This window comes from Sceloporus occidentalis, unplaced genomic scaffold (assembly GCF_023333645.1).
Source record: "Sceloporus occidentalis isolate IW3139 unplaced genomic scaffold, rSceOcc1.0.p SCAF_165, whole genome shotgun sequence".
In the NCBI taxonomy this organism is placed as follows: domain Eukaryota; kingdom Metazoa; phylum Chordata; class Lepidosauria; order Squamata; family Phrynosomatidae; genus Sceloporus; species Sceloporus occidentalis.
In genome coordinates this window covers 1922682-1946698 of record NW_028317145.1, presented here as the reverse complement: position 1 = coordinate 1946698, position 24017 = coordinate 1922682, and the positions used below count along the sequence as shown (strand labels likewise).

The 24017-nt window shown below is 43.8% G+C and overlaps 1 protein-coding gene across 1 annotated transcript; it reads right to left on the bottom strand.

Annotated features, from left to right (window-relative positions):
* Window positions 1-3287: 3287 nt before the first annotated feature.
* On the bottom strand, window positions 3288-20886 carry LOC149279477 (phospholipase DDHD1-like). The gene is made up of 12 exons (XM_089501162.1): window positions 20163-20886; window positions 17418-17591; window positions 15125-15253; window positions 13702-13849; window positions 13047-13156; window positions 12462-12568; window positions 9449-9711; window positions 8985-9057; window positions 8207-8356; window positions 7076-7319; window positions 5315-5503; window positions 3288-3472 (listed from the first exon to the last, which is right to left on the bottom strand). Exons 1-12 carry the CDS (start codon window positions 20884-20886, stop codon window positions 3288-3290), a joined length of 2496 nt encoding a protein of 831 aa, XP_089357288.1.
* Between the last annotated feature and the right edge of the window lie 3131 nt (window positions 20887-24017).

The following is a 24017-nucleotide window of genomic DNA, read 5'->3' as shown; positions in this document are numbered from 1 at the left end:
CCAGACCTGGGTTTAATACATATACTGATTAAATGGCACTGTTGCATCTTGTTTGATCCTGTATCCTTTTTTCATATTCTTTCTTTTATGTGATTTGGGTATGTGTATGCAGGTATCTCAACACCTCCCCTCTCTCTCTGTTGAGGATAAACCTAAAAAGTAGTCATGAAAACCAAACATGACCAGTGTACAGGATGTCACAAGGCTCTTCGGTGCTCCAGGAGAAAATGATATGTTTGAAAGCAGCTGCAGAACATCCGGGAGGAAGGGAATTCCTCTCTGGGTTAAAAAATGAAATGCAATCTGCATTTGATATGTTTAAACAACAGGCAGTCTCTGCTGCTGCACATTATGCACAATCTTCTGCCTCACTTCCGGACCCGGCTCACATCAAGACTCGTATGGCCTTCAATTCTGAATTTGATTATCTGGATCAAGGTGAAATTTCATCTGATGAGGGTGACTTTTTTCCTGTTGAAGAGGTGAATACCTTGGTTTCTGCAGGCAGATCAGACATGCATTTATAGAAAGACAAAGGATTCTTTTTGTTTTCTGGATTTACTAAGAAAAATGCCTCATTCCTGGTTCATCATGTCTTGTCTGACATTAAACAGGAATGGAATCATCCACAGAAGAAAATTCAAACATTCAGAAGAACTAGACGTTGCTTTCCATTTGATGAAGAGCTGACTAAATCACGGAGCACCCAAAAGTAGACACAGCGGTTATGAGGGTGTAAAAAAAAGAAGACTACACTGCCATTGGCACATGGATCACATTTTTCACATCAGATGGAAGCCATTGTTAAGAAATCCTTCGAGGCCTCAACTCCAGCTTTCCGAACGTGTATAGCTTCAGCCTCGGTGTCTAGATCAGTAAAGGCTTGGCTATCCATAATTGAAATTGGTATCTCCTCCTTTTTTTGCTCTGACGAAGGACCTATGTGGCCAAAACGTTGGCAAACTAAACTGGCTCTAATTTAATCTTCGTGTATGCTGGTAGTTCCAGACTGGCCACGGAGGAACTGGTATGCAGATTCGATCCACCTCAGACTCTGCGAAGGCTACCGGAATGGGAAAATCTTCTTTGCCAATCTTGGTTTGGAGATTGAACGACAGATCTTGAGGAGTAAAGCGTTTTCGCCTGCAGTCACAGGGACGCTTCTCAGCAGAAGCAGATATCTGAAAATCTGGAAAACGTTTTTGTTCTTGGTGTGACGAAAGGTTGTTCTGCATCAGCTTGTCCTTATCCCTCGATTCTGGACTTCCCTCAGGAGGGCTTTGACCGCGGGCTACAAACGGCTATAGCGGAGGTTCAGTTCTGTTAAACATTGAACTTGCTTCGCTTCAGATGTTCTGGAATTTTTTCAAACGCACTTCTCGGAATAAAACATCAATTTGGTCCTCCATAGCCTCACTTTTGCTCCATTTGAGCCATTACAGCAAATTTATATTTATCTTCTGCCTCTGAAAACAGCCTTACCGATTGCATCATTTCTGGAAAGAGGGTTAGTGAACTCCAGGCATTATATTATCAAGGAGCCCGTTCTAAGATGTCAGTTTTTTGTTTTTTTTTTTACAGATAAAGGTGTCTTTTCGCTGCATCCAAAATTTGCTCCTAAAGTACAAACTGTTTTCCACAAAGAACAGGAAATAGTTCTTCACACGTTTTGTCCTCCTCCTAGCACATCAGAAGTATTACATACCATAGAGCTTAAGAGATGTATATCGATTTAGAGAGAACTCGGGAGTGGAGGAAATCATCTAACCTGGAGATGCTCTGACCCTTATTGATTCCAGAAGTGGCTAAGGACAAGCTATAGCCCGACCCGTACGGCGTATTCATCAGCGACTTCACTCACCCAAGGCCCATTCTACCCATGCTGTGTTCCTCTCGTGGATGTAGAGATGTACAATATCACTTGGGAAAGTCTCCACACATTTGCTGGATGCTACAGGACTGACTGTTCCTTCAAGAAGGATGCGATCTTCAGTAGAAAGGCCCTGGAACCCACTATTTCATGTCCCTGAATTGTTTTTCTTTCCTCGCCGGTTATTTTGTTTTGATCCCTGGTATTTTTCTATCGTGTGTCACCAGGGATTGCAGGGAAACAGTTTTTCTTACAGAGGGCTTTCTTTTCCCTGCTGATCCCTGGGGACACACTCATTCCCTTCCTTCTTAATATATTTTCTGTTTAATAAACTGCTTTTGGCAAGTTACTGTTTCTACCTGAGCGGCCTTAGTTATTCACTGAAGGTAGCCCTGCCTGAACTCAGGTAGCAGGAGGGAGTCTTGCATGTGTCACCAGCAATCAGCAGGGAAAAGAAGCCCCCGGTAAGAAGAACACCCCCCCCCCCCGGTAGGAAGGGATAAATAAGCATATCTGAATTGTTATTCTCGTTATATATTTTTCTCTGTTTAGTGGCTCAGCAAAGGCAGATTCCTGACCCAGACAACTACCATTTGGAGAGGCGCATTTCTCACTTTAACAGGATAGTATTTATGATATAAATTTCTCACGTACGAGTACCGGTTAGTAACTCTGGATACCCCCCCCCCCCCATTTTTTTTAGTAAATGTTTAACATATTTTAATGTGAAACCACAAAGATTTATTATTTTGTAATGAAAATATTGCGGAGAGTGTGCTAGTATCCACAGTCATTTTAGTACAAAGATACATATTTTTGGGGAAATAAACCCGGGGGGGGGGGAAACAAAATGTAGAAAATATGTTCTTAGGTCAAAAAAGAAAACCGTACAAAAATTATGCTCAATACAATGGAAATTAAATAGAAATTATGAGAGCTAATTTTTAGCTATAAATACGTAAATGTTAATCTGATGCTCTCTCACTGTTTGTGTTCTGTTAAGCAATATGCCGCTCTGCAAAGCTTTCCATCAATGCAGATTTGAGTGAGGTTGCACAAATCACATCATCTTTTTCTAGAAGTGGCAGGAATGCAGTAGGTTTTTCCCTACACACACAAATAACGTAAAGAGATGTTAACGGGATTAGACACATTCCTAAATACACACACACACGCATCTAGATGCACCGGGGAGTTACTTAATGTGTTATGTGGATTGCGGTATATTCCATGTAAAATAATTTGTAACTAAAACTGTAAAAATGTTAGTTAGGGAAAAGGTAATTTTGATTAAGTTATGCTGCGCTCTAGAAACAAAACAACATTCAAACATGCATGAACCAAGACCTTCGTGCCTCAAACAGTCTGCATTTTACTAACAGGGTGAAATATCCAGTTTCTGCAACTAAAGAAAACACTAAAGTGCTTCCACGTCTTGTTTTTCTTCGTCCTCCTCTTGGCCTTCCCTATACAGAAAAGTCAGAAGGAATAACGCCACGTCCATTGAGGACCAATACGCGGTATGTGAAGTCATGGCGGACCAGTATCGACTTTCCACAAGACCTTCTCGCAGTTCGAAATCAATCCTGTGCTCCAACTCCACTGAAATAATAATAATAATAAAAAAATGGAATGAATTATGAGAAAAGTTGATTTTACAGATTTATACACAGATTGTATGAAAGGCTGTAGAGGGTAACGTAAGTTGTATGGAGTGGCGAGAGATCACATTCTGACAGTGATCACCAAGGTAAACCTACAACTGTAATAAGGTAACTTAACCTTCCAGGATCACTCAGCGGCTCAGAGTGATGAGCCTCACTGAAGCAGACAGTGGTCCAGGAGAAGTACATTGTACCTCTATGACATTTCCCTTCTACCACCAGCGGCCGCACAGTTTTTTTCCGGGGAATACGGAAAGGACACAGCTGCTACGCTACAGTAGAACAAGTTTCAGTAGGACGGCTAGAGATACGGGTTTTAGTAAAAGAGAAAATAAAGCAAAGCAATATTCCCTCCTAAACCAAAAAAATGACTTGCATTTCAGAAGAGCATCTTAATAAACAGACAATACTGGTTTGAGTCCAGATGTTGAGATCATTTCCTTTCCTACAGGAACAGGCCGAAAATAACAATGGGGTGATGCTGTGTGAAAGCAGTTAGCAAGCAGTTATCGGACGTGGTATTAGCAGGAACGTTACATTACATGAACGGGCTTAAGAGTTTTTATAAAGTAACCTAAAAGTAATACAGGACGTTGGCCTGCATACGACAACGGAAAATACACACTGCGTCAATGTAGATTAAATCAGTCTGAAGTAACACATTTTATATAAAGGTGAGCTTTCTAGAAGATACATTTTTTTTAAAACTACGGTTGTATTCATAGATGCCGTTATGTGAACTGAAAAACAGGACATGATAAAATGACCTATAAATGATCCAATAATAGAAAGTGCTACAGACATAAATGTATTTAATTATTTTTTTTTGTGTGGAATGACTATGAAACCTATCATAATATATTTAGACGGATCCTAAATGTAATGTTTTAATGTGTTTGCCAGGCATAGGAACTGTTTAGAAGACATGTAACATTATACATATGGCAGAAGTTTCTCCACTGGTCAGCATAAGGTCTCATCACCATTAAACTGTGGACAAAAATAAGAAGATCTCTTATAAACACCAGAAGAGGACTCGCAAACTGTGTGTGCAGGCGACAAATGCCTTAGTCATATAGCATTCCCCAAAACAATGCGCTCGCTCCATGCACGATAAAAGGACAGTTTACTGCCCGAGACGGCTCTGCTACAGAAGAAAGCACATCTAAGTCCTTTGTAGCGTTAGAAATCTCCTACCCCGGCGAGATCTTACGGAGCCATTAAGTATATCGTATATATATATATATATATGACCAACACATCTCCTACACGGTAAACAGCTGGGAGGGCCGGCAAATGCACACGGAAGGATCCGGCACAATCCCTCCACGCAAGGGAGGCCCACCTAAATTTAAAGGGACCTCTCAGCTATCATACAACATAGGATAGTGTGCCTCTAACTAGTTTTCAGAGAAAACCAATGAAATAGCCCAAGTCGAGGTTCAGATGTTGCCTAAAGTTCTTTTAACTCTTGGCACCCTGACCCCAAACATAAAAAGGGAAACAAGCTTGTGGCAATGGCCTAAAATCCTCAAAGCAAAGCAGCCCAGGGGCAAATGCACCCCTTGCCAGCCCTCCTCTGACCACCACCTAATATATAAAAGTAATGCCCTACAGGCGTTGTTCAAAGATAAACTATTTACGAAATAAACCAATGTCCCGATACTGCTGAAAATTCCTTTAGGGGATGAAAAACAGATATGGTGTAAATATTTTGTGGGAAAAACCCATTACATTCTAATCAATGAAGAAATGACAAGAAATCACGTAAGAGACTAACATGTGGAGTCCAGGGAGCCCGATATGCTGTGTGGGATGGTCTGCGATCCAGTCGAGTTCTGACTTAAGACTGATTTTTTGTCTTCCCCCTCTGCGGAATCTTTTACGTCATAACCTTGAGGGGTTGCACTAGAACGTGCAAACCTCGAGAACAGCATCCCCCCGAGACCCTTTCCGATGCTTGCAGCACCTGCAAAAAAGAGGGAAAAAGAAATGCTGTCATGGCTGCCGCCTAGTGGGCAAGAAACGCCTCTGAACACTAGCAAACCACGTTAATAACAATAGAGTACTGATAGCCGTACATCACACACATGCAAACCTCCCTCAAAGGGGATCTGAAATAAAACAATTATTGCCCGGAGTCCTAAGAAACCTTCCATTGCACGTTTTTATTTTTATTGTTCTGCTTTATGTTATTCAGATATTTTCCTTTCCAGATCTGACGCAGTCAGGACAAGTCACATGAAGTTCCCGTGATCCCTCGGCGAACGTTTCATCAGAATCTTACTGTCTGAACTTGTAACGCTTCCGTTGCTCTTTGTGCATGGTTTAGTTCACGAGCCTCTAGCAGTAGAAACCAACATCCTCTATAAAAGCTATTTGCATCAGAGAGAGGAGCGGCCGTTTCAAACATTTGAGGCATCAGCGCAATTTGAAAATACTTACATAGGGGGACAAAATGTGTCTGAGTGTTGAAAGAAACATTGGGGGGTAATTAGGAACAATAGTCTATCTTTAAATAGGGAATATTTGGAGAACTTTTTTTTTTTTTGCAAAATGTTTCACATAATTGATGACTTGTACAATACTTGTTTTTGCTACCATAGCACTAACATGCAAACCACAAGCGGATATATGCTGTCCATGCAAACATATATTTACTTTTGCTTGGGAACCTAATTCCTTGCTTGCATTTTCTCAGAAATACAATTTTATAATAAATGAAACAGGTGAAAGCAGAGTCGGTCACCTTAGCATGTGCGTGTCATGGAATTACACGCTATTCTATTTTTTTTTTATGCAAAGCAGAGCCAGGTTGCTAATATGGTGTATGCTAATATGGTGTAATGGCGTGTTACCCTTCATCACCCAAATCAGTGCAAGTAATCGATCCACTATAGGTCTGCCTCCTTAGTGGCGTTTGTGTCATGTTAGCTGGGAGCCTACTGATCTCTCCCAAGTTCAGCTGACATTGGAATTCTGATTCATTTTGCAGCAAACAGTCTGTCGGTGCACCGACCCGTTTAATATCTATATGTATGTATGCCTCACACTTGCGCATCTCTATGTATCGCACTACTCACTAAAAAGGGATTTTGCAGGCGATATCATTATGTATTATCCAGGATAAAACCCAGTGATTTTATCCTGCAGGAAGGGATGAGCTGGCCCTGCAGAATGGATGGGTAATTCAGTGAGCGGAGTTAAGAAATCTCCCGGATTACCTATACATTATACGAGGCCAGCTGAGCCCTTCTTACAGGATAAGCTCATTGGGGTTTACCCTAGGAAGTGCATAGAGATATCAGGAAGTTGAAATGTCCAACTCTCCTACAAACTCCCTCTTTAGCGAAGGGACCCCAATGTCTACGTTTTCGGCGGAGTGTCAGAATTCCCAAAAATGTCTCAGAAAACTGAACGCATCCTGCTGAGAGATCATCAAAATGCAGTTACAATACACAGAAATGTTCAATATATGCTCACACACACATATTTATACATTGCTTAGCAGAATATGCAGTCCTATCCGCAGCATGTTTACCTAATATACTTGCTTTGCCTATATTGGTTATGGACTCTCCATAGTGTCGCCGAGGCAGAACCGGTGAAGTGCTTGGGCTCGGTATGCTTTCGGTATCGGAAATTGAGGTAGTTTCTTTGGATGGGTTGATAAAGCATGGTTTCATATGCTTGTAGGGTACAGGGTTTGTTGTGTTCCAGAAATGGATCTGGACAGGTGAAATATTGTTGTAGTGCTTCAGTATTAAGGGTTCAAGTCTATAGGCCTGTAAACGACAATACAAACAGTGACTTTAGCATTCTTTAAAGAAACGAAGAAAGAAAGTGCATCACAGTCAAGCATCGCTAAACCTTTAAAGGTGTCCATACAGTTAGTGTATTAGTTGTAGGACCTTAATAACATGTCTCTTAGGAACAAACCCTCAGGAAATCCCACAACATCAGAAGACAAAGTTAGTAGTTAATCAGAACTTTAGGATGCAATATATAAAGATTTGAGGAACCCCTTGGTTGTCAAAATATGGGACTGCTTGGTGATGCAAGTAACGATCCTGGATACAGAAAGGGTTTCTAAAAAAAACCTGCAGTCCAGAAGCGTCAAAGAGATGATAATTCAAGCAATGGCGCCTCTGCTTGCATAAAAAGGAGCAGGAGCAGCCCTCACAAACATTATGGTTCCACTCTATTACCCCAATATTATTGATAAAGAAGAATACCAAAGAAAAGCCTATAAAGGAAGAGGTTCATGAAGGACCGGGCTGCTTGTACGTCCCCTCCACTATGTTACTGTTTGCGACAAGAGAAAACATTCATTAGAAAAGTACCAGAAAAGTAAGATCATTACAATTAGAAGCCACAGATAACCCCCACGCCCACTTCATTTATTCTGTTAAGTACTTTAAAATTCTTCCTAGGATGTTGTGCTTCAAGAAAAACTTTTAACGTAACTTTGGCTTTTCTGGCAGAACCCAGTTATTTTTCATTGGCTGTTGGATTTTTCAGAAAACTCGTAGTAAATGATAAAGATCTGTGGCAACTGCACAATGTCAACACATAGCATGTAGAAGAAGTACGTTTATGGAGCCTTAAAACAATCTCTAAAAATCGAATTCAGGTTATCAGTGGAAATGGATGTAAGAAAGAGAACACTCACCACTGGATCTGCAGGATGGAAAATATTAAACAAGCGGTTACAAATAGTTTTAGGCAGAATGTGATCCTGACTTCCACTGTTTCCAGGACGGATGCCACGCAGAGCCAAAAAGACTGCGAGGGGCGATCCCACACAGAAGAAATTCTCAACCTAAAAGGAACAATAAATGGTCAGCGCTTCTACATGGGATTACAAGGCCCTCTATCTAGTGATAAAGTCACAGCATAAAACTATTTTACTAAAAAAAGATTAATCAACGTTGTCAGGTAACAAGTCAGATGCTTGGAAACCATCTCTCTCTTCTTCAGATTTCCTGGGCCATGCCATTATAGGTCCAGATTTATCAAAAAGAATGGCATAATTAGGATACTTGACGGGGTCATCTGAGCACTTTTGATTTTTAAACAGATAAATAACACATTAATGATGTTGTGTTAATATAACAACCTGTTTTACTAACTGGATTATATGTATTTTCAATTGGATAACCTGCTATGAAATTGTTGTTGCCCCAAGACAAGGAGAACATGTACCGTCTAGAAGGTGGAATGAACTATACCCAGCAGGTAAGATGGAAACTCCCCATTATAATAATTGCAGACAATGTTGTGCTCTCGTGTGGGTTAAGCTGACAAAGCTTCTGAACCACAAATGAATTTAAGGAAGCATCAAAAACCAAAGATTAGAGAACAACCCCAATTCTGGAAAAAGATGTACAGTAGAACATTTCAATAAACTTTCTTTTAGCTGCTGGACACAAATTAATTCATCAACCTACCTTAAATTTTAAGGCAGGGGTGTTAGACAATGTTGTCTTGAGGCCATGTAACCTGTCCTCCAGCTCCTTTAACCTACAGCGGGAGACAGATATACGCTTTACAATACATTATGGAGCTTATATAGTAATATATATATAGTAATAGACTGATACAGATGGTTTTTTTAATAAATGTGCCGATGCATATATATTTCACAACAATCATCATCATCATCATCAGGGTTTGTTGTATTCCAGGAACAGATAGTAGGAATGGAAATATTATTGTAGTGCTTCGGTATTAAGGGGTTCAAGTCAAGTCTCTGAAGCCTCCTTGCCCTGCAAATGCAAATATGTGAAACAATCTGCAGGGTTGCAATCCTTCCACTCCTATTCTAACCCAACTGCTAGAAAAGAATGACGATTTTACATAATACCATTTCATACAGTAATGGCACAGTGAGCGTGATCATCTCAGGACCTACCGCTGTTTGGTCAGCAAAAGCTCTCGAAGAAGATGTTGCTCTTCATAACTTATCCATTGTTCCTCAGGGTCTTCATCTTCATGTTGATCCAGTTGTTCGTAGAGACGCACGGGGTTCCAGCCAGTCATGATATCGTAGGTAATGACGCAGCCCAAAGAATGGGACACAATAGAGACTTTTCCACCCCTCTCTTCAAACTCCGGATTCCGAGAGCAGAAGAGGCTGTAGAGACGATTCAACTCCAGCTGAAGGCCTTTCACCAGCTGTGGTTGGAGCAGATAACAGAACGTCACGAATCGGAAATAGACAGGAAAACCATTCCTCGCCGGCGTCATTACTTTACACACTGTTATTATACATGAGGAATATATCAAGCACCGATTTATATACCAGCCTGCAGCGAGAGTCATCTAGATACGGCAGCCGTATTCATGGAGAAACACTGCTCGCAGGTAAAAGTCAAAATACATTTCCAACACTGTCAACAATTCACAGGGATTTACAAAATATGGGTAATGACAAATTCAGACACATCGAGGCATGACGTAAGTTGGACCCTGCTTGCTTTGGATCTAGATTATGTAAAGGAAATAGGGTTTGACCTGAAGAAAATATAATGCCTTACATTTCTCGCTTATACCGCTACTCCCTGCTTCTAAGAGCGAGCTGCTTTCTTCTTTGCGATGTAAAGGAGCTCCCTCAGGGTGTTTTATTCTGTATGTGATAGAAGATCTCCCGTGTGATTTACCGGCAGTAAATTCAGTGGGCAGCACAGGCTCCTTTCCTAGCCGGACATCAGTTTAAAGACTTAAAGTGGGGGGAAAAAGGGCGGCCTACATTCGGGCAAATAAGGCATATAAAGATTCGGGGCTTAGCGCAGGAATGCGCAATTCGTATCGCCCGATGCCCGGGACATGCAGGCAGCAGGGTTAGGATACAGATCCCCCGCAGCGGTTCAGGGGACCCGTATCCTACTCTCTGATACGCTCAGACAGCCTCCCCTGCCAGCACTTTCCACGGAGGGAGTGCCGGCACGGGAGATTGTCTAAGCGCATCGTGCAGACGTTCACTGGCTGCGGCGATGCGTGCGTAAACAACCTCCGCTGCCGGCACGTCTGCCCGACGTGATAAAGACACAGACGTACCTAACATTTCCTCCCCAAATCAAACTTAGAGGAACTTGAACTGACAGGAGCCGACTCCTGGTCAGTAGGTTTAGGTTAACGCACAGAACCAGCAGGAACCCAGACGGCATGAAACAGATTGGGACAGGGACAGGATGGCAAAGGTATTAACCATAACGGCCCCTGATACCGGCCTGCAATAAAGACGGCACTTCAGAAGGTCTAATATTTCAGTGCTAAATCTTTAGCATTAATGTGGCCCCGGGTAAGCCCTTGCCAATTACTCGATCATGCGATGATCTGCAGTGAGGGTGGTCCAATTAAGACAAAGACTACGTTTTTCCCCTTTTCAAAAAAATTAAATAAAAATAAAAAAATGAAAGAATTAGACATGGGGCATTGACAATGCCCCACTCTGTAGAAACATGAAATATATATTTTTTTTATTTCAAAATATTTGTGTTATTACGTAAAAATATGCTTTTCAAACTGAAGCCCTACTTGTCATGGAAAAAAAAATATATTGAATTTGTTTGGGAACGCAAAATGAGGAGGGAAAGCATGGTTGGAAGAAGACAGGAAAAACATGAAAATTGCTCAGCTCCCGTAGGAGTAAAACAGTCCGGGTCATTAAGGGTCTCTTCTACCCAGCGTCTCAGCGTCCCTCTCTACCATAGCATGCTTTAGTTTTCCCTTCCCCTACCTCCGTCTGCTTTGCTTCCCCCTCTGCGCACCTTAGTTAGACACCAGGGCCAGCGGCTACGAGCCTCCGTGGAAGGCTTAGGCCCTGGGCAAAAAATAAAAACAATAAAAAAGGTGCAAAGAGTTCTAGGCAAATAAAAATAGGTAAAAATAATGCTTTTTTGTTATCCCTAAAAACACATATATATGCACAATTAGATCTTATATAAGGCTTTTTATTTGAAATGTCAGAACCAACCACAATAACTAAAAATACATTTTAACACTAGACATTTGTTTCAATAAAACCAACGGACCAAGGAAAGCTTGCCAGAGATATCTGATCAGGTGTTCTGTTAGTTGGACAGACACAATGTAGTATCTTATTGAAGAGTATCAGTATCCCCAGCAGTCTTTTGAGAGGGCCGTGTAACATATAAATTATTTAGTTAGGAATAGAGCAGAGAGCAATGTTTGGAGATTGAGCCAAAAAGAGTACGTAACAGTCTTTGAAACTAGGAACCACCGAAGGTCTCAACCACTACGGCATTTTATGGTTTCCGACTTTGGTGGAATTATCACTGTCAGCTTTTACCGAATGGAGGCCGTGACAAAAAATTTAAAATAAATAAAAAAATGGGAAGATTATTTTTATAGTGAGGAATAATCAAGAGAACCCTGAAAACAAGGGTGGTTTCTAATACATATATATTTCTTCTTTTTAAAAAAAATAAAAAAATCTGGAACACAAGGCATAGGTTTATTATTGTATAAAAACTATGAGATATTAAAATAAAGAAAAGTGACACATACTGCTAATCCTATAGCTGAATTCAGTCCAAAACACGGGTTTAATTACTTTGCCATCCATGAGCCATAGTTCAATATATAAAAGTAAAGCTGCCATTGATACAGCAAGCCTGGATGAGAACCAGACACAATAAAAACAGCTCATGGTCCACATAAGGAAAGTTTCTACCCAAAAACAGATATTCAGAGATTTGTCAAGGAACTTACTGCCAAAATGTCACCGCACTAAATTAACTCGGGCGTTCCATTAAACACAAACATCGGTTCCAATCTGAAAAGGCATCGAACCCGTCTGCCATAGTGAGAGATATAAACTAAAGCAGGTGCAAGGCTTACTGCATTCTTTCCATCTGTGTTTTTGGCACATCACATTATTCTTCAAATGAAATCTCACTTACTTCATCTCTGTACAGAGGACTTGTATAGTACATTATGTCCATTGCACTGCTGTTCAACATGTCCCTTATACCGCGAACCTTGTCTGGGGTAATAGAATCCACAGTGTCTAGGAAAAAAGACATAAAACATAATGAACAAAAATCGGATTTACAGAGTTTCCATTTTACACCGTATAAGAACAATAATGCTAACATCTTCAACCTAAACAGATAATATCGTATTTGACAGCATATATATTTGAAAAAAAGTGCAAATTATTTGTGAAGAATTACACAAAGACTGATGGAATCTTGAACAAGACACGTAAGGAACTCTGTAAAGTATCTGTAAATATTATATTATATTTGCATGGCACCTGTTATGTCCACAGGAGCAGCTCTGAGGATGGGAGAGCAACCACATCTACTTTAATGTTGTAAATGAAAGATCTAATACCAACAATGTGGGAGTTCAACTTTATTAAACTTAAAACCAGAGCTGATACGGTCTACATTAATTAAGAGAAACTTTTTTTTTTTTTTTAATACATTTTGGTTCTTTATCTAGCCCTATGCAGGCTAGATATGCGTGTGAAAGAGATTTACCTCCATCTAGGGCAAGCTTCGATCTCCACTCCACAGGAAGGAACTCTACATGTTCTGTCGCAACGTTGGAAAAGTGCTTTTCTTCAATTTTTCTTGCAGTCTCTCTCATCCTGGAAGATACATTAGAACCATTACACAACATCGGACACTCCACGCAACGCACCATGAGGTTTGATCACTAAAAGGGAACGTTTGCCGGAGAATTGCACTTCTCTCAACAGCTATTCATACAGTCCAAGTACCGCAGCCAGAGTATTTACAGATGGCAGGTACTCAAGTGATTTACAGAAAGCTTTTGGTGTATTTTATTGCTTTTCTCTGGGTAAATCTGAAGCTTATTCTTAATCTTTTCAATGCATGCCTTTGCAAACTGTTGTTCTGCCTTCTTATAAACTTAAAGGGTTAAATAATGCATGTTTGATAACTCTTGCCCACAGTGTCATTATAACACAATAAAAGAGAATACAGTCATTGTGCTGTTTGCAGCATCACGCTCCACAGTGTGGGCATCAAACACCCTCTACATAAATTCCAAAGATCACTAGTATTCCGAAGACCTACAATCTACATCTTTTGCAGAAATAGATAGAGGTGCAGCTGCTGAGGGCTACGTATCCACAGACGTGTATACACGCGCACATATACACACGCTTACATGGCAGTATTTTTGATGATTCTTCCTTGGTCCATTTTCTGTCCAATTCCATGCACAACAAACACAATATGAGTCGTCTCCACAGGTTTGTCTTCATAAGTAGCTTCTTCAACATAACCTCTATGAAGCCGGGTTCCGCTACTTGAAGCTACAGAACAGAAAAGTAAAGCGAATGCATGTTACATCAACCATCATTACACCTTAACGCTTCCTGAATACTAGAAGGTTAAGCAACTAGGGCAGGCTTTAAGAACAAATATAGAGCGATCTATGCCTTGGAGATATGCAGACCACCATGACTGCTGCATGGACTGATATCACTTACACATTACAGAGAAGGGGCATGTAGGGAGGTTATTAACATGTAATAGCCATCCTCAAAACTCCTTGTTGTCTTGTGACAGTGGTCCATAGAAGATGAGCGCTGAAGCAATGCGGTCTTCAACAATGGAAGAAAAATCTAAAATAAGCCATGCAATGATGGCAATAGAGTCTGGGTTTTGTTTTTTTTTTGTTTGTTTGTTTTTTTTTAACTGTACCAGGAAAATGCCTATAACATCCTACAGAAAACATATTCTTCTAATAAAAACATTTTTGCATTGTGCTATGCTTCTCTCCACGGCAGCTACCGAAGAGACACGGGAGGCATGGAAAGGCAGCTTGGTTGGTTTTCTAATGTAAACAGTGTAATACTCACTCCTTATCCAAGTGAAAGATGAAAAAGGTTCCATTTAGCATAAAATACGGCAGAAGGATTACTGGTTGATCCCTTATGGCCATTAGCTGCTAACATACAGTGGCTAAAACATATAGATTCACAAAATTGGCAAACCCATGTAAGTACAACACCTACAAGCCGGAGAGAGGGTGAATGTACAGATCTTCACTGTCATCATCAGCTGGTTTCTTCAACTCACATAGTAAGTTGGTGACATTCAATTAAAGTCACTGATGTTCTAGACAGTGTTTTCTATAATGAAGCTGTTATCTATCTCTATAAGGAGCTGAGTAGCATTAAAGTGTGCATGCGTTGTATTGCTCCATTAGATGCAGGTCTACAGCTTGGAGAGAACATCTAATACAGTGTCATGCAAAAGGATTGCCTTTTACTTCTTCCATAGGTTTTAAGTGTGACGCCGCAGCTTGACGTGTTCAATTTCTTTCTCAGACATGCCTACAATAGTCTTCAGGGAACTTAAGCAGATAACAAGATATAAGGATATATCCTTCAGAGAATTAAGCTTCTGACCATAAGAGCGCTGTGCAACAATGCAAGAAAGCCCCCCATTTTGTATTTCTGGTACAATAGAGGACGTACGACGTACAATCATGCTATGCCATAGGTTACAAAAAAGCATTTGTGTGTTACGCCAAGTCACGCTTTAATCATCCCACAAATAATCGCAAGACGAAAAACACCCACCTTTAGAAAAACCTAGCTTCTGAGTAACAGTCCGTGCGATCTTGGAAGTCGTTGCGTCGCTATACAGATAAACCTCTTCCACGCTGTGCCAATCCACGTGGTTGCGACTTAACTTCAAACTATGAATAGCTGGAGAAAGGAAAAAAAAAAGTAAATAAAGTTCAGTCATAGGAAATAATATACAGAATTTTTAAAAGAAAAATCAAATCAAAGCAAGCTCTATACCTCTTCAGTTTGCTGATGGGAGATACAAAATGAAAGATATTTATTAAATAAATTTCACAGCTTTCGGGGGGCATTTGTTATTTTACGGCACAGTACTGGAGGCAACGGTCAAATGTGGAACATGAAGCCACATTTATCTCCAAGAATTCCAGGGTCGTTTGAAATAAGATACACATACACCGTTACACATTCACTTTAGAACGGGCTCCTTGGACTGTAGGACGGTAGTTTGTAAATTCCAAACAGCAGAGTAGGTTTTATAGGCTAACCCTCTATCAGTTTTATGTTAGTATAATGGTGAAACCCGGTCTATATTGGTGTAAGAGGCTACGGCTAGCAAAGCGACTGGAAGAGCTAGACGAGTCTAGAAGTTTGTGAACCAAGGAGGAGAGCATCTAAAAGCCAATAAACTCTAGAATGAGATGAAGCCGGCGGTTACTGTACCTTCGCAACGCTTTCTTTTAGCACATGGGCCCTCTGCGCTCTCCTTATATCCACTCCATTTGAACAGGAAAGGGAGGGAGAAGGGAGGGAGTTGGTAGGTAACTAACAAAGTGAAGACAGTTACTTTATTTTGCCTCTGAACATTTTAATCGTGTCTTAGAATGTAAGCAACGGGCTGGCACACACATTTCTTCCTTATTAAACAAGCACTAGGGGGTGATGAGCACACCGACGTTAGGGGCACACGGGATTATTCCATTACTTTAACTCAAGCCTACATTTAAAATCATCCGGCTCTCATACTGTGATTTGGAAGAGAAATAAATCTGCTTTGATCCATGCCACAGATTGCTCATGCTGATGCCAGGGCTCAAACCAGTCAGCCAATCTCAGAGCTCCTTTTTTAATTGTTACCCAGAGAATAATGCAGAGAGTGGAGACGTGAAGTGTTATTCGGTGGCTGAAGGGCTTCCTGGCAGTCAATACACTTAAGGCGCAAGTACTGCTTGGGCTTCGAAACACAAGATCGAAAATGAAGGCGACATGAATGCAATAAACCAGAGCTATATATAATAGACATTAGACATGTACGTAATGATCATATACAAGAGATGATTACTTTATGCCACATTGTGGGTTATGTGTATCGGGCGATCTTGGCGATATGGAGAGCTCCAATCATCGGGAACATCCTACTGGCTGCTAAGATTTTTGGAGGGCTGTTTTTTAAACCACAATCCTTTTCTGTACATAACCCCCAATGTGAAGGTGAGAGGTCAGACGCACACATGGATCTCTTGGCACAAAAGCAATCAATTTGGCTACTGGTGATCGGCACCTTCTGAAGGCAAACCAGAGAAGGATCTGCACCAGAAGGAGTTTGGGGAGCAATGCCAATAAGGGAGACTACATTCAGCATTGCAAGCATGAAGAATAACAGAGGAGCACAAGTTCCGCAAACAGCTACCAACTGTTCAATTATGACATCTGGAAACAGCTTGATGTTTTCCTGATTGACAAAGTCTTTTCCTACCATTACCAGAGGACTACTGAAAACTTGGTGCCAAAAGGAACCTGCAAGAGCAGATGACCTCTTCAATTCACAGGTGATCTTGTTCAGATAATCATTCAGAAACAGTTAACCAGGACACACAAGGCATGCATTCTATATTAATAATAATAATAATAAAATTATTTTAGATGGCTTCAAATCTGATCATTGTTAGCTATTCAATCCACCTGGAGGTATAATAAACCGTGATCTCCATATGCCAGCAGCCTCCTCAAAACGTAGAAACTTGGTAAGATAGTTAGTACATGGATGGCCACATAAATATATAGAAAGAATTATGCTGAAAACGGCTTTCAAAATTGAACCCTTCCAAAGACCCATCAGTACAACTAGCATCGTAGCCTGATCACAAGCTACAGCGCCACCAAACGAGAGGGGGCAGAGGGGGACAAAAATCTTCAGAAATTGAAAAATATGGCACAACGCTTCCCTTAATTTTACCTACATATTATGAAGCCAGTCTGTATGCCTTACATCTGCCCCAAATTGAAATCTGTTTTCAGACAACATGTTTAATAAATAAAATAGAAACGGAGCTGGAAATGAACTCACCGTCCTTGTGGTCGATGGGGTTTGCAATCTCCATGTCAAAATTGTCCTGCAACTGATGACCCCTAAAACAGCTCAGATGTTCTTGTTCAATCAAATTGCTTTCATCCTCCTCGAGTGGCTGCCATGTGCCATCAATGAACCACTGGCCTCGCATTACTGGGATCTTATCGTTCTCTGGAAGGATTTGCAAAAGAAGGAAACACATCAGATGTACATGCAACATTCTTTTTTTTTTTTTTTTTCTCCTGGTCATAAGCCGGTGGAAATTTCCAGCTGCGTTCATGTCCCTACGCTATATTTTTAGAAATGAATAAACTCCGTCTACTAGCGACAGCATCTGGACTAAAGAAAAACATTAAAAAACCCCAAACATTTAAATACGGAATTCAGTTAAATAAAAAGTAATCTAGGCAAGCTAGTTATGTGTTTCTACTTTGGAAATTAATGGAAATCTATAGAACAGGCTGCTACTTCATGCTATTGTACAGTTTAGTTTTACAGAGGCAATAATGAGAAAGGAATCGTTGGTTTAGCTGTAAGTATCGCGCTACAAAGAGATAGCGTGCAATCTGATCCGAGTGTCTTTCAGGGTCCTCCCTTCTTGTGTTCCGCTACCTGACCTGTCTCAATTAGCTTTTGCCGGAAACAAGCTTAACCCACTTTGATGGCAACGCAGAGTCCTGGCATAACAGGAAAAAATGCCAGAACTGTAGATATTTGGGAAGTAGAATCACGGTAACACAAGGAACTCCATCACGTTGGACTTGTTTTAATTTTCATTTCACAGAAACAGGAAGGAGGTGGTCACATATTTCTCATGTAAAAGCCTGACATTAGCCAAAAGATCTAAAGCCGAAGGGGATAAGGCTTAGCGAGAATAAAGCAGCTAAGGAAACGGTAACAGCAGGACACGCTCTGAAGCACCGATCTGCTGCTTCACTCAGTTTCTGCTCAGAGAAGTCAAACCATGAGATCCCGATTGTTTTGTCTGCTTAACCTTACACCCCCCACAACCCAGACAGTATCACTACGCCTGCTCCGGCTGACATGCCGAAGGAAACGGCATTTGAACTGCGTGCTATCCAGGGGAGTTATTCTTTCTATACATAAATAGAATAGAAGTCCCTTTTTTCCCCTGGGGGAATTCTGCATAATCTCCCCATACGTTTTTTCCCCTTCCCCCATTTTCTATAGAAATGTGCACGTGATATACTTACCGTCAGTCAGCTACAGCGCTAGCTATGAGGGGGCTATGCTGCCAAGTGACAGCTGCGGGGGGGGGGGGGGGGGGGGGGGGGGGCGGAGCAGCCAAGTGACAGCTGCCGGGAGGGGGCGGAGCAGCCAAGTGACAGTTGCCGGGGGGCGGAGCTGCCAAGTGACAGCTGCCGGGGGGCGGAGCTGCCAAGTGACAGCTGCCGGGGGGGGCGGAGCTGCCAAGTGACAGCTGCCGGGGGGGCGGAGCTGCCAAGTGACAGCTGCCGTGGGGGCGGAGCTGCCAAGTGACAGCTGCGGGGGGGGGGGGGGGGGGCGGAGCTGCCAAGTGACAGCTGCGGGGGGGGGCGGAGCTGCCAAGTGACAGCTGCCGGGGGGGGGCGGAGCTGCCAAGAGACAGCTGCCGGGGGGGCGGATCTGCCAAGTGACAGCTGCCGGGGGGGGGCGGAGCTGCCAAGTGACAGCTGCCGGGGGGGGCGGAGCTGCCAAGTGACAGCTGCCGGGGGGCGGAGCTGCCAAGTGACAGCTGCCGTGGGGGCGGAGCTGCCAAGTGACAGCTGCGGGGGGGGGGCGGAGCTGCCAAGAGACAGCTGCCGGGGGGGCGGATCTGCCAAGTGACAGCTGCCGGGGGGGGGGCGGAGCTGCCAAGTGACAGCTGCCGGGGGGGGCGGAGCTGCCAAGTGACAGCTGCCGGGGGGGGGGGCGGAGCTGCCAAGTGACAGCTGCCGGGGGGGAGGCAGAGCTGCCATGTGACAGCTGCCGGGGGGGGAGGCAGAGGTGCCATGTGACAGCTGCCGGGGGGGAGGCAGAGCTGCCATGTGACAGCTGCCGGGGGGAGGCAGAGCTGCCATGTGACAGCTGCCGGGGGGAGGCAGAGCTACCACGTGACAGCTGCCGGGGCGCAGGGGTGGAGCTCCAAAAAAAAATTAACTGGTAACTAAATCAAACCCCCCAAAAAAATGGACAGGTTCACTGGGAGACAAAACTGTCCCCTGCTGCTGAAAAGATAAGTCACTTGAACAGGAAAAATATTATTTGGCGCTGAGTCACGGACACATCAATGAACGCGACAAGAAATATAAAACCACTAATGACCGTGAGCAATATTTCTGCCCAAAACCTTTGCAACCACAACTACCCATTTGTGCCGTACTGTATATACCACACGAGCCACAGAAAAGCTCTCCACGCAAGTAACAGGAGGTCTCCACATCTGATGTCACTGGTGGAAGGCGATGGGTGTCTCGGTGAGATGACACCAGACGGATAAGATGGGGCCAGCATGCAGTAATCACAGGGGGCCAGCATGCAGTAATCACAGGGGGCCAGCATGCAGTAATCACAGGTGTCCATCTGAGGAGGGGAGGCACCGGACATTAAGTGGGGGCTTAATAATAAATCACTTAAGGCCATTTATTGGGACATTTGGGGGTCCTATTGGTCTCAGCAGCAGGAGAGGGGGTCACTGCCATTGGAGTGTCACCTGGCCCAGTGAGGGCCCCTGAAATGACCCATTGAGTAAACGTGACTTACGGTTCCAGTACACGGGGTAACACTCCCCCTCGGTCACATCCACCTCGTACAGCCCACTGCGGACACACACCGGCTCGATCTTCACTACATCCCCGATAGCCACCACATCCAGTTCGGCGCCGTCCTCCTGGGGCACCTCTTGGCTGTCCCCGTACTCGCCCTGGGGCCCCGGGTCCCCCTCGGAGGCGCTGAGCTCCCACAGCTTGCGATAGGCCAGCTCGATGCGCAGTGAGTCGTATCCGATGAATGGCTTCCAGGTCTTCTTGTCCTCTTTGTAAAACCAACGGACCTCCTCCGGACCAAGCTCCGTCACGATGTCGTAGCGGTGCCGGGAGCCGCTGGAGCGGGTCCGCTTCCTCTCCGGGATCAGCATCCCACTGCTGCCTCCTTCGAACTCACCATCCTCGCCCTCGGAAGGGGAGCCAGCCAGGCCGGGGTCGGACGGAAAGTCATAGGCCTGACCGCTGAGATGCAGCTCAAGGCCCAGGTGCTTCTTGCCAGGCGGGGACATGGGCGCAAGGCTACAGGGCGGCGAGGGGCGGCGGGGATGGCGGCGGTAGCTATGGCGGCGGTAGGGATGGTGGTCCTCTCCGAGTCCACCTCGGATACCTTCTCCTGGCTCGCCGTCTTCTTCGTCCTCTTCTCCGCAGTAACCACCGGGCTCCCAGTCGCTCTGTCCGTTCTTCTCAGGGGTGAGGGGTGACCGGCACTCCGAATGATTCATGCCGTTGCCGGCGGAGGCTGGAAGGAGCAGTAACGATGGCAGCAGTGGCCTTTCCCGTTATGCATGTAGGTAAGCGCCCGCGGGGCTCCGTTCCCCTGACGTAGAAAGGTAAAGGTCCAAGCAGCCGAACGAACAGGACACACCGGCTCCCGTGCACGCGCTTTAGGAGCTCCTTGCGGCAATGGTTCGCGCCGATCACGTGGTCCTTGGAGCGTGACAGTCGAGTCACATGACCTCCCTACGCAGCTCAGCCCCGGACTCTTCAGTAAACGGCCCCGGTCTAGTCAGCTTACACGCTATTTGACTGCTACAGAATAAGGAAAGTGCCCTGCTCTCGTTAATTTACACTCTATTACACTGCTACAGAATGAAGAGGTGGCCCGGTCTCGTTAACTTACACTCTATTAGACTGCTACAGAATGAAGAGAAGGCCTCGCTCTAGTCAGCTTACACGCTATTAGACTGCTACAGAATAAGGAGAGGGCCCCGCTCTAGTCAGCTTACACTGTCATGCCCCATAACCCGATCGCTGTCGCTTTGCAGGGGCAGAGGCATGGTGAGGTGAGGCCGTTCTCGCCTCAGGTGCAGCCTGCAGGTCTAGTTGGGAGATCACGATCTCCCTCTAGTCGGCTCAACATTAGGGAGCGCGAGGTCTGTCACTCGCTTTACTGCTTCCTCAGCGGCAAATAATGCAGAGCGCGGGGATATGACTTCATCCCTGCACTCTGCAGCAAAAGACGGCGCGTAGTGATAAGGAAGCAGTAAAGTGAGGTCTGAAGTGACAGGCCTCTCGCTCCCACCACAGAATGAAGGAAGAAGGATGGTGGAAGAGGTAAGAGATGAGGAGAAAGGGGTGTAATGTCAGTGTATATGAATGTATGTGTTTGTAAGCTTGTGGGTGTTTATGGACAGGTGTGTGTAAGAGCAGTATAGGTATTTGTAAGCCGTGTGTAAGGGCAGTGTATGTGTATATGTGTGTGTAAGCACAATGCACGTGTATGTGTGTGTGTAAGGGCAGTATATGTTCATATGTGTGTGTGTAAGGACAGTTTATGTGTATGTGTGTTAATGAGCAGGTGTGTGTAAGGGCACTGTACGTGTATATGTATGTTTATGGGCAGGTGTGTGTAAAGGCAGTGTGTATGGAGAGGTATGTGTAAGGGCAGTGTATGTGTATGGACGTGTGTGTAAGGGCAGTGTATGTGTATAGGTGTGTGTAAAGGCAGTGTATAAGGGTCCTGGGAGGGAGGCTAACATTAGCCTTTTTTTAAAATAAAAAAAATCTCTGCTGCTGTGGACTACTCTTCCAATGATACTCAGGATTATGGTGGACACCTGGCTGGCTGAGAATCATATGAATTGTAGTTAACAGCTAGCATCTGCAGCTTTACTGTTGACTGCACTAACCATGATGCTCAGCCAGCATGGAAGCAGTATGTCTGGCTGAGCCTAATGTGAACTGTAGTTAACAGCTCCCACACCTGGCTGGCTGAGCATCATGGGAATTGTAATTCACAGCTAACATCTACTGTTAACTGCACTTCCCATGATGTCTGGCTGAGCCTCATGGGAATTCAATGTGTTCTTTATTTTTAATATGTATGAGTGTGCTGACAAAAATTTAGCGTGTTTTAAGTAGCGATGCAAGCGTGACATTGTAAAGTGACATTGTATTGATAAGTTCCGCGAGAGCGATAAAAAAAAAGGTGTCTGTCTTTCACATTTTGAAATGTTGGGAGGTATGCACTCTATTAGACTGGTACAGAATGAAGAGAGGACCGTGCTCTAGTCAGCTTACACTCTATTAGACTGCTACAGAACAAAGAGAGGGCCCCACTGTAGTCAGCTTACACTCAACTAGACTGCTACATAATAAAGAGAGGGTCCGCTCTAGTAAGCTTACACTCTATTAGACTGCTACAGAATAAAGAGAGGGCCCCGCTCTAACCAGTTTGCACTCTATTAGACTGCTACAGAACAAAGAGAGGGCCCCACTGTAGTCAGCTTACACTCTACTAGACTGCTACAGAATAAAGGCACCAGTCCAATTACACCAGTTACACATTGGGGCATTTTTTGGGGTGACTGCTGGCCCCACCCTGGCCCAGACCCCCCCCCCCCGAGCAGCCGCCTGACTCAACTTGGCTTCAGCTTCTCCAATATGAACAATAAACTTCTACCTATTACTCAATAAAGTAAGGAGGGCACGTTGATCTCGGCATGATGAGGCATCTTAGGAGGCTTGTTTGAAGAGAAGCTCCAGTAGTTAGAGTTTTCCTGTAAGGAGAGACCAGCAGTGAGGCCGTCTACATCATGCCTTTTGGGTGGGATCAATTTGCTGCTGCCTGAGTGCCAAGCCTGGGGGCAGTTACTGAAAGAGTTAATTACTGATCTACTACATCAGCAAAGCACTTTCTTCTTATATCTGCCAATTCAGCCCCGGGGTTTGCTCCGCGTGAGGCACGTTGTCTCCAATCCCAATGGTGCAAAACCAATCCGTTGAAGCATGTTCCTGACGGCTTTCAGCCGGTGTATCTGTTACCCGTGAGCTGTCCTTGGTGCTGACCGTACAGGTTAACCTGCAAACACGGCCGCAACTGCTTCCCTGGCATTAATCCCCAAATGGTTTTACAGTTCTCTTGGAGCAATGATGGATTTGTCCCTCGATTAGATCAGACAAAGTCAGAGAGATCTCCACGTGCCCTGATCGAATAATGTTTCTAATTCTAATCCTACGGTGGATTCAATCGGATTTAACAATTCTGTTTTTAGAATGCAAAACGTACATTCTTAGGATAATTCACAGAATGGAGGTAACGCTGTGTTTCATCTTCGTAACCCCCTCCTGGTTGACTTAATAAGTTATGGTAGCTTTATAACCAAGCAGAACTCCCTCAATATGCATCATCAATAGTACCTGCTTTCGCTAATTAGGAGAGAGATCTGCTAAAAAGTTCTTTGCTAAACTGTGGAAGGGGGGCTCTTATTGCCAGAGAAGATATATGTCTTCCCTACAGCTTCTTCCCTGTCATATTGCTTGTTTATGAAGGAAGCAGCGAAAGCAACAGTGGTGGGAATGGCATCCAAGTGGGAAAATTAAGGGGCTCCCACCAGGCGACTGCTTAAGATGC

Bases quoted from the DNA above. Each gene is read 5' to 3' on its own strand.
- LOC149279477 (XM_089501162.1), bottom strand. From the start codon at position 20,886: ATGAATCATTCGGAGTGCCGGTCACCCCTCACCCCTGAGAAGAACGGA. The intron at 13,157-13,701 runs GTAAGCGTGTGT...TGTATCTTCCAG, and splicing joins ATCATCAAAAATACTGCCAT to GATGAGAGAGACTGCAAGAA. The intron at 12,569-13,046 runs GTAAATCTCTTT...CTTTTTTCCTAG, and splicing joins GAAGCTTGCCCTAGATGGAG to ACACTGTGGATTCTATTACC.